The sequence below is a fragment of the Cheilinus undulatus genome, linkage group 20 (assembly GCF_018320785.1).
Source record: "Cheilinus undulatus linkage group 20, ASM1832078v1, whole genome shotgun sequence".
Classification (NCBI taxonomy): Eukaryota; Metazoa; Chordata; class Actinopteri; order Labriformes; family Labridae; genus Cheilinus; species Cheilinus undulatus.
Window position 1 is genome coordinate 27,935,222 of NC_054884.1, and position 15,542 is coordinate 27,950,763.

At 36.8% G+C, this 15,542-nt stretch overlaps 1 protein-coding gene across 2 annotated transcripts in view; it reads right to left on the minus strand.

The window, feature by feature from the left end:
- Positions 1 to 15,542, minus strand: part of LOC121528748 (adenosine kinase-like) — a 198,867-nt gene that overhangs the window by 16,948 nt on the left and 166,377 nt on the right. For both annotated transcript variants that reach the window (XM_041816322.1, XM_041816323.1), the window contains exon 8: positions 4,959 to 4,994. In XM_041816322.1, the coding sequence (XP_041672256.1) occupies positions 4,959 to 4,994 (36 nt within the window). The remainder of the gene's footprint in view (positions 1 to 4,958; positions 4,995 to 15,542) is intronic.

Here is a 15,542-nt window from a genome sequence, read left to right on the forward strand (position 1 = left end):
AATTTACTTCAGAAAAATGGCAATATTTATGATTGTGCAGCAATTGATCAGAGATAAATCAACAACCCATGAAATAAAAAAGCTTTACGATGGTGCTAAATTGTGTTTATGTGTTGAAGTCAGTGAGAAAGTGATCGTCTCCACTGCAGGCTGTTTGAGGAAACAAAACCAGGGAACGATTCAATTAGAGCCGCGATGCAGAGAGTTCTCAGAGCATTTAAAGGAAACAGATCACAATCAGCCGGCTGTGTTCAGATCTGTTGATTGCTGTTTTAGAGAGAACAAGGTTTGTTATTTTGTTTTCACTCTGAAGGAGTGCTGCTGTTGTTTTTGTCAGGCAAAGACAAAGTGAGCATAGTAACATTTAAGGATATATCAAGAGGATAACATGTCCTGTCCTTCAGATCAATATTGACCAGCTTTGAGAAACTAATGGAAATCACATCATCCCTTAGAAAGCGTTTGAGTGACTTATTAACAACTGTATCTCAGATTTAAAGCTCCTGTGAGGAATTATTTACTGATTATGAAACACGCTGAAATGAATAATGTTGCCTTTATATGACCTACAAAAGCAAACAAGACCATCAAGATATGGACTATTTCTTTAAGCTTCATTTTAATGTGTAAAACCCTGCCGCAGGGTAGGTGTCACACAGATTGTTAAAGGTGCTCATTTCCAAAATTAAAGACCTTGAAGTGATATGTGTGACTGTTATGGAAATGAGGATGAGCATTTTTAGCTTAAAAAATACATATACAAACAAAATCAGCAAAGATACAACACTAGGGATGTAGGATATTGGATTTTTACCGATATCCGATACGTACCGATTAATTTTTAGCTGATACCAATAGAAATACCAATATATAAATGTAAAACATCAGTTCTTGAAACACACTACAAAAACCACAGGAATGAGGACAAAGACTTAAGTGACATGTTTGTTGCTCCTGCTAAAAACTTCTTCACAGTCAGTCTGTTGTTTCAGTGTGACTGCTGCAACCCTCCTCCACCCCAGCCACCTCTATTACATCTCACTGGTGTTCAGGTCCAGCTCCTAAGAAGTCCAAGAACCACCACCAGTGTCTAGACTCCGTAGGGTGGTATCCTATCCTGCTGTTGGCCAAACTATTCAAGCTCTGAGAGACATCAGGAGGGAGTCTTTTCGCCAAACATGTTCCGCATTTTTGAACATTTCCAAACTTGCTAAATGAATCATGTTAAAATTAAGTCTCATACATATTTGTGCATTTGGCCTATATCACCCTATATCGTCCATATGTACAAAAAGATACAGGCAAAAATTTGGTTGCAAATTTCAGCAGAAATGTTTATGTTTGCTGATACTGAATTTTCTAATCTAATATTTCCTGATATCTATTTAATGTGTGCATCCCTAGATAAGCCAACTGCTTTGTCCAAAGGAGGCGCTACATTTGATAAAAACCCAAAGTTGCTCACAGAAGCTTTAAGATTTGGACAAAAACACTCTAGTGAATATTTAGCAAAATATTTTCTGGAAGACACAAACTTAAAAAATTATTAATGGATTTTCACATTTGATCTTGTTTTTGATTTCTTCATTTAACAGCTATTAAAGACTGCCCTGCATAATGTAGCATTCTTCTTCAGTTCTAATGCAAAACACACACTGGCCATTATTATCTTATTTTGCATACTACGTGTTATTTGTTTATGTTTTAATTTTATTCAGTTGTATCTACTTATTTGCATTTTAATATGGTCAGTTGTCATTTGGCTGATAGTCACCAAACAAATGGTCTCTGCCTGCATAAAATGATTTTTAAAGCTCCTGTGAGGAGCTTTTAGTTAGCAATTAAACAGACCAAAACTGATATGGATAGCACCATGTAGCCTACATGGGGGGGGGGGGGGTCAATGCAGTTACTTTAAATGTCCGTCACTCTAGCTGAAGGTAGTTCTGTGTCCAGGCTAATACAAGTTTGCCTTAAACGGGTTTTTAAAAATGTGTTCGCTTTTCAAGCTTTTATGCCATTCACATGCCTCTTTTCAACACTTGTCTTTATTGGAGCATTTCCATTTTAATTGGTAATGTTGTAATATATCCTTGTTTGTGTATTTATTTCTTTATACTGCAATGGCACGTATTGTTGTCATCAACAGCCTTCGCCGCAAGCTTGGTAGACATTTCAATGATGATCAGAGAATCCCCTGTTTAGAGATGTCACTATAACACTGCAACACTTGCAACACTGCAATAACAATGCCAGAGACCAGGGACCTATTTTACCTATGAGTGGTTGAGGCATAGCTTAACACAGCTGTAAACATTAAAGAACAGTCATCAATCGATTATTATGATAGATCAGTGTTAACGATTACTCTAACAAAGACTATACCCTATTATAATAAAGATGCCCCATTAAAGTGATGACATAAACCCTCCCTCTAACAGACAGGACTGTTTAGTATATTTATGAAGGGACAGTGTAATGACATGGATCATTCATACATAGTTAATAAAAACATGGTTGCAACAGATTTAGCAAGTCACTAATTTCAATCTGTAGTCCCACATAAAACTGACCCAAAACATACATAAAACTTCCACAAAGCAAGAAGAAACAATGACAATAGCTGACAATACAAAGTACATAAGATACATTATAGATCATTATAAAGAACAACAAATAAGTACTGCTTAGTAGAAATTGTGAAAGGGTGAAAAGTTGTTTAGAATTCATGTGCATTTATTTTAAGGATTTTAAGTGAAATACACAATTTGAATCATGTAAAGATATTCTATTTCGCTGAAAGGCATCTCATGACTCTCTAGGTCAGTACTTCTTAACTGGTCTAGCCTTGGGACCCACCACAGGTTCCATAGTGATGCATCATGACCCAATTTTCTGGTATATTTTTTTATCAATCTAATTGGTTTAACAATAGATGGCAATATTTCTGATGAAATATACTAGAATATTTTTAAGTTAATGGAAAAATACCAGATAAAATGCAAAAAAGTTTCTAAGAAAATTCTCCAAATTTCCTTGACAGTTCCATTGAAAATTCATGACATATTACCAGAGAAGATTGCAAAAAGTTTCAGGAAAAATTCCTGAGAGTCCCTGGTTCCATGGGAAATTTTCTTAGCTTAAAAAGAAAAGTCTCAGAGAAGAGTACCAAAAGTTTTTGGGAAAATGCCCCCCAAAAAACCTCCCAAATTCTAGGAAAACCTTAACCCTTTTTGGGAAACTTACCACAAGTTTCCTTTAAACATAGTAGAGAAAATCTCCTAAAAGTTTGGATAAATGCACAATTAAAATTCTTGAAATAACTCTGCAAATTAGTTTTCATTTCCTTTCCAATGTCAACAACTTTAACAATGGAACGAAGCACTTACAAAAGACTGATTTGCGACCCACTGAAAACCGCTCCGCAAACCACTTTTGGGTCCCAACCCTCCAGTTGGGAACCACTGTTCTACAGGAGCATACATCATCTTTTCACTCTCAGTTAGCTCATGATTAGTCTGACTTGGATACTTATGCCTAATAATCAGTCTGCTACAGAGAAAATGAATGGGATTTTCACTTCCATTTCACATTTAAGTCAATTATTTAAAATTATTTCACTTTGGTTTGATTGTTCCTCTGAGTAAAATCTGTATTATTTGTGCTTCATTATGTGCTAAATTTGTGTGCCATCATTGTAAATAAGGGAAACCTCAGTGATCTTTTAGATTTAAGTAAAGGTTGATGGTGATGATGAATACTGCTGTAGCAATGTTCCTGCTTTAGATCTATTTGTTCACTGTATGCTGTATCTGTGTATTTAACAGTTGCCAATAACAGGATAAAAGTTATGCATGGGGGCACGAGAAATTGTCATCAGAAAGTGTCAAGGCTTGTGTGAAAAGAAAAAAAACATGAAGCAGAGAGAAATGCAGTGAGTACAGTACACAGCGCTGATGGTATCTGAGAAATCACATTCATCCGATGCAATTTTGCAGAGTGTTCCTGCAAATCAGGTTGACACGGAAAATGTCAAAGAATTGTAACTACTAGAAGAGTCTACACTTTGCCCTTTGTGGTTTTTTTTTTTCATGTGAGCCCCCTCTCCTTCTACCACCCCCTCCTCCTCCTTCTCCTTTTCCCTGCCTTCATCCCTTCTCCTCTCTTAAACCTGTCACTGCCGTCAGGATTGCATTTCTATTCCAGTCACGTTGATCACACCGTTAGTGATTCTGGATGACAATTATTCACACGGCGCAGCAGAGCCGCACATTCAAGGCAGCTCTACCTTTTTGAAAGAGAGTCGGCACTTAAAATACCTGAGCCCATTTGAAAAACACACAGATGTGCACATGCAGGCTATTTGTGTTTTTGATTTTAAAAACCTGTGAGAGGAATATGCAAAATACAAGAAAATTTTAGACTGAGGGAGCTTTCATTTTACACTGAAGAGGCTTTAAAAGCAGAGTGTACATTCTATGGGGTAAAAGCAGAGTAATTTGATTTACATAATCTAAAACCACAGGTGGATATAATTTAAAAGACAACAGTGTCTTTTCAGTGTGCTGTAATGCCAAAGCAGTGAAGGGGAAAGAAATACAGTATCATCCCTGAGTGCAATGAAGATAATGAGGAGGCTTTTTAACCAGGCAACCTGATGAGCCCCGAGCCTGCAGAGAAAGGCTTGAAACCATGCCCAAGTTCTCAGCTTCCCAAGAGGCTTTTCAAAATTCAATAAATAACATCTGTAGGCGATGTTGGGTGCAGACCTAGCAGAGTGCGTCATAACAGAGAGCTGGCTGAACAAAGAAACCATGACGACTGCCAGGTTTCCATAGCAACTGCTGCAAGGCCTGGAGAGTATAATAGCACATCAATCACTGTCCAAAAAGAACTTCATTATCAGCAAAAATAAACCTTTATGGATCTGTTTAGTGTGCAATTGCCGGTCAACTCACCTCAAAGCCCAGCACTTTGGCAAATGTAGCTGCCTCCTGGAAGAGAAAACACACAGACACACAAATGAGCAGTTAATTAAAGAGTCACAAAGTGTCACGCACAAGACGCAAAGACTTTCCTCTTTCTCACATGTGCGGCCGCGTCACGTGAGAAAAGAGAAACCTGAGTTAGTGTAGCTCTGCCAGCTCCTGATTTAATAGGCATGCAGCCCACCCATTTAATCTATTGCCCCACTTCATCTCGTCTTACCACGGCAGCATGAGATAACACCACGTCAGCCTCCAGCCATGAAACTACCACTGAAACCATGAATATCTGCTGGTATGTGGGAATCCCCGGCACTGCAGGCATTCAACACCCACTATATGATTCTTTAGTCTGTGAACAGGTGCACTTTTAAAGCCTACACCAGTGTTTATACAGGGCTTTACTGCTACTCTGAAAGTCATGGAAACTTTACATTGATTTTTTTCTCTCAAATATATGCTGTAGATATATTTTAAGGCTTGCATATTTTTACTTAAATGCATATTTTTACTTTTCAGGCTGATTTCATTCCATTCAGATGTTGCTAAGTTTTTCTCTGGAGTCCTCCTGCTTCTAAAATAAAAAATAGTGAGCGCCCCAGGACCCACACCACAAAATAAGGCATTGCTGGCAAAGATAAATATCGACTTTCAATGACAAAATTAAAGTGGCCCACACACAGTTGTTCCTTAAAAAAACTGAGGATGCATGATACTGGGTTTTTGTAGGTATCAGTTATGCCAGCATTTCCAGCCTTGTTTCAGCAGACACAGATATTAACACCAACACATGAGAGATATATGAAAGGACTGGGTGATTATGGCAAAAATCAAAACTACTATTAATAAATGATTATTCCACCCACGACTTGGTCTGTGCTGTAAAAAAATTTACAATTTAAAAAACAAATAACTAACATTTATATTTTAAAGCTTAATGCATCAATTTTGTATACTTCAAGAAAAAAATTATGTGGCTTAATCTATAAAAACATCCTCTGATTTAAGTTTGACAGACCAATTTGAAATGAATTTTCCTTGCCAGACATCCTGATTAAGATTTAAGATGATATAGATTTTTTCCTCAAAAAACATAAAAAAACTAGAAAAGCACTCAGCGAGCGCAGACCTCCTCCATTATCCCTATATCCCTATAGTACAGAATCCTTTAAAAAATTCCTGGATCCAGACGGTGATCTGGATCACTCCCAAAATCTCATCAGTTCTTCCTTATGCCTTTTCTGACATTTTCTGAAAATTTCATGAAAATCCATCCATAACTTTTTGAGTTATGTTGCTAACAAACTAACTAACTAACAAACTAACAAACCCTGCCGATCACATAACCTCCTTGGCAGAGGTAAAAAAAAAAAAACAAAAATCAAAAAAAGATTCAAACTTTTCTTTGGGCTAGTGAATGTCTCATAAACACTGACTGTCAATCAACTCTTTATGTTTTTTTTAATAATAACACATGATCTTGAATATCCATTGGGGGTCAGGAATTGGAGGGCAGCCACTAGGAGTGACTGGGATCAGTGGAAAGTTAGTACTTTGAAGCTCTAGATCAGGGATGACCAAACTATGGCTGGCATAGCCCACAGTCCATTTTTGATTGGCCCTCAGGAAATTCTTGATATAAAATAAAACATGGCCCACATTTGAACATCAACAATGTGGTTGACTGTATTGATCGTCAGAATTTCAGCACAAGGCTGTGCTACTATGTTAATTTGGTAAACAAACATTTTGACAAAAATGTATTTATTAATGTGTTTTCTTGTGACTAAACTGGGACAACACTTTAAATAGTGAACCTACTTGCAACCAAAATATTTATAGCTTTCTAAATGGATTACAGCAACAAATAGCAGAACCAATAACATTTCAGGGGTGGAGCCAGTGGTAGCCAGGGCAAAATCCTGAAAATGATTGTCTATTTACCTTGTCAGGGGTTAACTAGACATTTAGGCCCACTCAGAATACCTTAACCTTCATTAGATTGGGTTTCATTGGTTTTAAATATCGTCAAGGTGAGGTATATGAAAGTGGCTCCACCATCCTAATGTATTTGGAAAAAGTTTGGACACCCCTGCTCTAAATGGACGTCTGTGCTGCAATTATCATCAGAAAACTTTTGCATACATTGAGTACGACCCCTACACTTAAAAAAAGTGATTAATTATTCCCATAGTAACTAATTTACCTGCCGTGGTGGTGGTCAACATCACAATTTACTTAGTCCTGCAGACCTTCTACTGTCTAGTTTCGTCTAGCCAGAGGAGTTTAGCACTGAGCTAAAAGGATAGCTGAGCCCCAAAGTGTGTTATCACCCCCAAAATCCTTGGTGGTTTCCAGGGTCCCAGTGACCCATTCTTTTATAGTTCTTATGACACATTTGTGTTGTGTTTTTCATATATACTTTCCTACCATGTCAGCCATGTGTTTGCATTTACCTACAGAAAATATAAAACAACTTTGTAATCAAACTTTTGACCATGATGGAGTGTTCTTCTCATGTTCTTAAAGTTTTCACACTGACATACACTTAACCCTGGATTTTTCTGGTGAAGTGACTGTTTTTGGACAAATAAAAAGCAAATATTTAGAGTGCCAAAACAACACTGCACTATCAGTGTCCAATTTTTAGGTTCATATAAATTTACTCACTACACTGCTTCTTTCAAATGTTGGCTGATTCTCCCTCAAGAAAAGAACCATACTGGGGAGAGTTTAAAACAAGCAAATGTTTTCAGTTGGATCCTGAAGGTAAATTGCAGGCTGCGTTTTTGGCTTTTTATCATAAAAAAATGAAAAAGAAATATGCTAATTTTAAAGGGTTAAATAAGTCCAAACATTTGTATTTTCTAGTAAGTTTTCATAGAAAAGTTTTGTGAGATTTCCTTTCTAAATTTATTGTCAAATTAAAACACAATTTTATCAAGTAATGCAAAAGAAAATGCAAATCCATATGTTTCTTTCCACTGCTATTATTGGAGTACTAGGTGCCAACGGGTTGAGCAGAAGGTGGTGCTACTCATGAAAAAAAAGAAAAAACTACAGAAGAAGGGGGCTCAACAAGCAAACAGAATGCTGAAACATCATTAAGGCTCATTTGTGCTCTACGCTTGAAGTCATGGGAGTATAAAAAGATCTTTCTGTCTGTTCGTTTCATCCGTAAGGTCTTTTACATTTTTGATACAGACCAAATGTTGAATTACCACTGAGGTCGCCCCTAGGGGATATAAAGGGGAGAGCTTTCTGGGGCCCAGCTACACTGGGGGCCCATGTAGGTCTGCAAAATCACAATCCATTGTCAAGTTAAGCTGTGATAACAAATTTTTCTTTACCAGAACAATAAAATCGTGAAAAAGGATGGAAAAAGTTGTGAAATGGGATCTTAAAAGCAGCAGAAATGAGTTAAAGTAAAAAAATATGGGTTAAAAGTGGCAAAAATGGGGGTAACGGATAATGAAATGCAATTAAAATAGGCAGAAACAGGTGTAAAAGTAAAAAGTAAAAAAGGGGCAGATAGTGGCAAAAATGGGTCAACAACACAACAACAGGCAAAGAGTGGCAAAAAAGTTTTTTTTTCCCTTTATTTTCGTTCCCACTAACCTAGAGTATATAGCCATCTTTAAGATGTAAACCCCTTTCCTTGAAATTTTCTTTTAAATGGGTTAAATGTGGCAAAAACAGATGGGAATGGCTGTGAAAATGAATTTTAAAAATAGCAGAAATGGGTTAAAAGTGGCAAAAATTGGCCTAAAGTTGCAAAAATTGGGTTCAAAACAGCAAAAACTGGCGGTAAAAATGGTGGAGAGAAATTAAAGGTTGCAATAAATTGTTAAAAGTGGCAGATTTGGGTTTAACTTGGCAAAAATAGGGGTAATAGTTAAATGTAGTTAAAATAGGCAAGAATGGGTGTAAAAAGTAGTAAAAGGGTGACGATACTGGCAAAAATGGGTCAACAATTTAATAATAGGCAGAAAGTACAAAGAATGGGTTTGAAGTGGCAAAAAAGGATTGAAAGTGGCATGAATCAGTTAAAAGTGGCAAAAATTGGTGGAAAATGTGATGAAATTGGATTAAATGTGTCAAGAATTGGACTAAGTTGAAAAATGGCAAAAATTGCACAAAATTGATTAAAAGTGGCAAATAATAACGGTAAAAATGGGGAGAAAAGTGGTTTGAAGGGGTTTAAAAGTGGCACAAATAAATAATTTCAACATCAGAACACAATAATAGTTTGACACACTTTTCATCTCCAAAATAAAGTAGCTGTTTGCCAGCATGCACGCTTGCACCAATGCTACTGATTCAACACATATGCATTTATACTATCAGTATATCACAACAGGGAAGGGCCCACTCTCTGAGTTTGTCAGGGGCCCATCCAAATCTGTGGGCAGGCCTGAGTACCAGCAGTAGGCAGTGGTATCTAATGTAGCCAACAGTTGAAGCTAGAGCACTTAAACTCAGCGACGGAGAGTCATTTAAAAAATGGTGGGACTTAACTCAAACTTTCTGAGGGAAAATTTCCAAATATTTTCTGAGCTGTTGGAAATTATAAATCATGATTTTTAAAAATTCTAACGACTAAAACACATGGATCTATTTTGTTACGTTAAGGGAGGATAAATGAGTCTGAAGAAGAGAGCTAAACAAAACAACTGAGGATTTAAACTGTGGATATGAAAAGGTTTGAACACGTTTTTAAAAATCTATGTAGGAAGAGTTGTAGTAGAGGCCCTTGGTGCTAAATTAGACATCTTAGTCCAAAAACATAGTAGTTTGTGCTGCAAAAAATGTTTTGCAGGCTGACTTTTTAAGCATTGTTAATAGATTTTTATTGTTCTATATTTGATCTTTTTTGTCCTGAATAAGCAGTGATTCCTGTTATGTTTTACAAACTGAAAATGTGGTTGTAGACCCCACTACTGCATGGTAAAGATATGCAAATTTCTCAAATCAATCATCCATTAAACTTTATTCACACAAGGAATCAAGCAGACAACAAAATGTAGGCGTTTCAGTCATGAAAAGTCTTCAGGTTGTTTTTAATATCGTATGTAAGTGAATAAAGGGCAACGTTTGAGTGTAAAATAATATTATCACAGATATACTTTTCAAAGGGCTGAAGCTGAAAACTTAAGAAACTACTTAAATTCTAAATGTGACAGATTAATGGAAACATAATAAAGGGAAAAGACACAAAGCAATCCAATCCCTAATGTAGTTGAGTATATTGATGAAAATAGAAAATATTACCCAACCACACCATTTTTTCTAAGACTTTTTAGATACTACTTATTGATTTCTCATGCTGAGCAGGAATGGATGGAAATCAATGGAGGCTTGAAAAACTGTAGTAGGGGAAAAACACTAAAATCTGAAAACACAACAGTGTGATGCAACTGAGTGATATTCATTTCAAACATATAAAAAATAAATGATTTAACAAGGAAATCAATGGAAAATATAAAAAGTGAACCTAAACAACAACACAGACTGCCATATTCAACACACATATGAAACTAAGCTGTGATACAGAGTTTACTTTAATTATTTACACTTAACTTGTGTTTAATTTTTATTCATGGACAAACCAAGACATGAACCAGGAACCTTCTGGCTGGAAAGTGACAGCCACTATCACTGCTCTAGACAGCAACTCCATAAAATGTTACCTTGATGGTACACTGTAAGAATATTTGAGTCAGCTTTATTATAAAGTGTCCTTTTCACTCATAGTCCTTTTTTCAACAGTTGAGATGTCTAAAACACAAAATAATGAATTACAACAACATTTAGATTAACTCCCAGTTGACTAATAATATGTAAGAATTTCATTTGGAGTACTTTCATATCCATTGTTGGTCTCTGAGTGCAACGGCATTGCTTTTTTTCTGCATATTACTCTTACAACTCACTCTCATAAATAACAGAGAGTGATGAAGTCAGTAAAGACGCAAGAGGCCAAAGAATTTACAAACTACAGTTATATTACCAGAGCTTGTGGAAATATGACTCTGCTAGTGTCTACAGTCCGTTGTCTACAAACTGTTTGCATGCAGAGTGAGTGTATTCAACTGTTACTATGATTAAAAAACTGTTTAAGATTTAAGTATCACATTGGCATAAGTATTCAGACCCTTTTCTGTTCCGAGATCCCCCTGCCCTTCAACGAGCCTACATGGAAAGCATCAAGCAGTAACAGCACATGTTCTTGAGTTTCCTGAGCCTACAAGGAGAGTCTGAGTCAGGGAGAGAAGCAGCAAAACACCCAGAGCAGAGCAGGCATCAATGACAACAGACTGGCTTTGATTAAGAGCAGTTCAAATGGAGCTCAACAGTACCTGCCCACTTTTTCAACAGTGCTGATTCTGGAAATGAATTTTGCGATTCAATTCCCCAGAAGACATTCCTTAACAATGTGAGTGAAAACGGAGAAAAAAGAAAAGGTACAACACTGTGTACGTATTTTTTAGAAGGAGGAAGGAACTACATATCCCACAATCCACTTCCATTCATTTTATTTGTTGTTCATGATAGCTTTTCAAGCTTTCAAACTATATGATAACCTTTTTCTGCACTGATCTTTATTGTAGTGATTATGTTTGGAATGATAATGCAATATGAGTATTTTTCCCGTCATACTTTTGCAGCATATATCGTCATCATCAATAGCAGACAGCCTTTGTTTGTGGGCTCGGTAGACATTTTCATTGTAAACAGAGACCCCACCAATCAGAGACATTGCTGTCACACTCAAGGATTGTGGGTATTGTAGTAGTTTTGGCTGATATCGCGAATAAACTATTTTTCTTTAAACAAGGTTGATATCTTGCAAACTTCTGTCTTCCACTGGAGCTTATACTTACTTTTCACACTTAGGTAGTTAGTGGTAAGTCTAACTTGGATACTCACTTTAATATGGCTGATAATTAAATCCACTGTAAAGAAAATGAATGGGATTTTTGCTTCCAGAACCGCACTGTTGAGCCCTATATGGCAGTATGAGTGCGTTTAGCCAGTAGAGCACTTGGAACGAATCTGTCAGCTGATTGGGCTTGTGTGAGATCAGCTTATCTCGGTTATATGGCAGCGCTGGACCCTGTGGCCTGCCTGAACTAATGCTATACACTTGATTTGTATAAACGGGAATTGATATTAGATATAATAGCAAAATATTCTGAAATAATCAGTTAGTCATATGCCCATTGCATTGAAAAAGCAGATTAAATAAGCCTAAATTTTGTGTTTAGCGGATTAAATGAAGCATTAATATTTACATTTGCGTGACGGCACCTCTATATTTGGTCCTTTTGTTAAATTGTAAGTAATTATCATGGTTAAACTGAGAGTATCCCAATATTTGGCTCTCTGGCAGTGAGAATAAAATGAATGAGGCCCTCTTTAAGTTGCCCATCCCTGCTCTGAAGGATGCTAAAACACTGGAATGATCCTGGAACTGGTGACAGAAGCTGTTGCCCGTCAGTTCAGAACGATGCCACAAATCATAGCCGACAACCTCGTGCACTAAATTCACTTCTGACCCCAGACGGGGCAATAAGTTGATGCTATGATTCTAAATAATCCAATTATGTGCAGAAGGGGGGCCGGTGTTTGCGTGACCTTGGGGAGAGGTTGACAACCTGGTCCTCAAACAGAAGGGGAGGAGATGACATGGAACAATAAGGTTACAGGTCCCTGGAGGAATGCCTCATGGCTCTCTGCCTTGAATCAACATCACGGCGCCAGCAATATGTCAATTCATCACCCCCAACATCCACACAGAGGTGGAGAGGCTAGTCAATTAGCCTGTGAGGCCAAGAAGCAGTTTTATAACGAGTAAAGGTGAGTCGTCTTCTTTTTTCTCCCCCCTTTGCTGTTTCAATCTATCGAGGTCTTAGGTCTTACATTTGTTTTCATTTATTTACAACCACATATTGACTTTTCTCCTCAGGAACACTCCATCACCAACCAGCATGAGGCATCTCGCAGGAGACGGCGAGCAGCTTGGAAAACGTCTTGTCAAAACAGTGATATTTCATCTCAAAGCGTTTTTTGGGGAGAGACACATGAATAAAAGGCTGGAATAACAATGGTGCTGCTGAGCGGCACATGCCTCTTTTTCACTCTCAGTCTCTCTCTAGTTAGCAGCTTTAATATTTGTGAGAAAAGCCTTTGGAGAGAGCGTGGGCGTCAGAAGAAAAGATAATTGAAGCAGTGTCTATGAGCCACATGTGTACGGTGTAATCCCTTTCAGGAATTTATTAATTTCTATGAGCTGTTATGAATGCCGACATCAAAAATATTTGGTAGCATAAGCTCAGCTAAACCTAATATATTGGTATGATAAATACAGCATGCTGGTAAATACGCAATTACTGGGACTACACAGGCAAGCCAATAAAACTGAAATGATAGGCAATAAAAGTCACAATTCCATAAGAGGCTTACAGCATTAATATTCAGGAATTTTATGTTCCAGCCTGTGTATGTTTCACATTTGACGTGTGCTGTTTTGGTATGTTGCGGAAGACGCTTCTCCAAATGACGGCCCGTGTGCTTCCACAGCTGTCGCAACAATGACAAGTGCTTCGAGTGACATCTGGGCAAAATCCTCTCGCGCTCAAAAAAGCATCCCGTTTGTTCTGAGATTGCAGTGATTGCATGCTCGCCTTTGATGATCCGCTCAGAGAGAGAGAGAGAGAGGGAGAGGGAGAGGACTGTTGCAGATTTTTTTTGCTTGTAACTTCTCCTCCTCCTCCTCCTTCTCCTCTTCCTCGGGCAAACAAGGTAAAAGATAACAAGGCAGGCTGAGTGCATGAGCCCTCTGCAGCCATAGTTAGTATAAAGCTATCAGAATGTGTGAGATGTTGCTGCTGTCAGAGGCTTAAACAGTCAAAGGGATATTTTTAGAGAGCTTAAGCTAATAATCCATAGCCCAGTCAAGGGGGCGGGAGTCTACAATATCTTGCCAAGCAAAATGAAAGAGGAAATTCACACTTCATGCAAAGGGCAGTTTTTCAAAGCCTCACACTTTGTTTTTCCTGACATTATATGTGATGGGAGCATAGCAGGTCTTGTTCAGCAACAGTGAAAACATACAGCATGAGATGCTTTTACATGCTGAAGATGCTCTGCTGTCTTTCTTTAAATGGAGCCACAATGTACTGTACAGCATGCACCCAGCCTCTCTTCATCTTATCAACAAAAGTTAAAGCCATAACCTCATGAGACCCTGCATGTACCTTTGAGAAAATTATATTTCAGCTTTCCTACAACATGGTAGTAAAATCTGCTGTATGGGTTTTGTAGATTGATTTTTAGAAAATCAAAGTTTAAGTAATTTGCTCAAAATGATGGAATATTTTGGAGGAATTTGCTGTGAAAGTTTCAGAGATTTTTTTCTAAACATTTTTGGGATGTGTTTGGATATTTTTAGTGTGTTGTAGAAGGTTTTAGGGGAAATTTTCTGTGAAGTATTTTTTTTTAGCATTTTCATGGTAATTTGGGAAATCTATTAAGGTGTTTAGGAAAATCTGTTTGGAAATTTTCAGACATTTTTATAGAAATATTGGAAATGCCATTTTAATTTGGTGAATTTGATTTGAGGGGATATTCGCTTTAAAGTTTTTGTTTTTCATAGAAATTTGAAAAATTATTTGACAGGTTTTGGGAATTTGATTGGGAATTTTGGGTGGGGATAACCTTTGAAATTTTCAAGATTTTTATTTTGGGGATATGTTTCTATATCTTGGACAGTTTTACTAGGGAAGGGGATTTTAGGCAATTGTCCTTGCAATTTTTGGGTATTTTCAAGGGAACTTGATTGAGAATTTTGGGAGGGGAAGACCTTTGAAATTTACAAGATTTATGGAAATTTTGGAAATGTGTTTGTAATTTTTGGGGTATTCTTTGGGGGTCCTTGCTTTAAAGTTTTTGCTATTTTCATGGAATCTTGGTCAAATTATTTGGGGAATTTGATTGGAAATTTAGGAGGTGGTGATTTCAAAATTTTTTATGGAAGTATGAGGATATGATTTAAATTTCAGTGGGATTGTTTGGATGTTTGAGGGGAATTGTTAATCTGTTTCATTGAATTTCGAGGTAATGTATTTTTCAATAATTTTAAATTTAATATGATTTTTTAAGGATAAGCTTTGAAATTTGGGGGGATATGCTTGTAAATTTTCCGCAATTATAGATAATTGTCTGAATTATCAATTAAAATATAATTTACTGGCTCAAAATGGGAGTATTTGATGTGAAATCATAAATTTTCAGGAATTTTCTTGGATGTTTATGGGATTTAGTTTCAATATTTTCAGGTATTTTTATGGAGATTTTTGTGATTTCTTTGTATATTTTGGAGGGTTTTATTATAAGTCTTTGGGTACAGTTTTACTAGCATTTTCATGGAAATTTGTTTGGATGTTTAGGGAAATTTGCTTGGAATTATGTCAATGGAAATTTGGGGTATTTTTGTGTTTTTTTAAACTCTTGGGAATTTGACTGTGAGTTTGTTAATTTTGTAGATTTTTAATA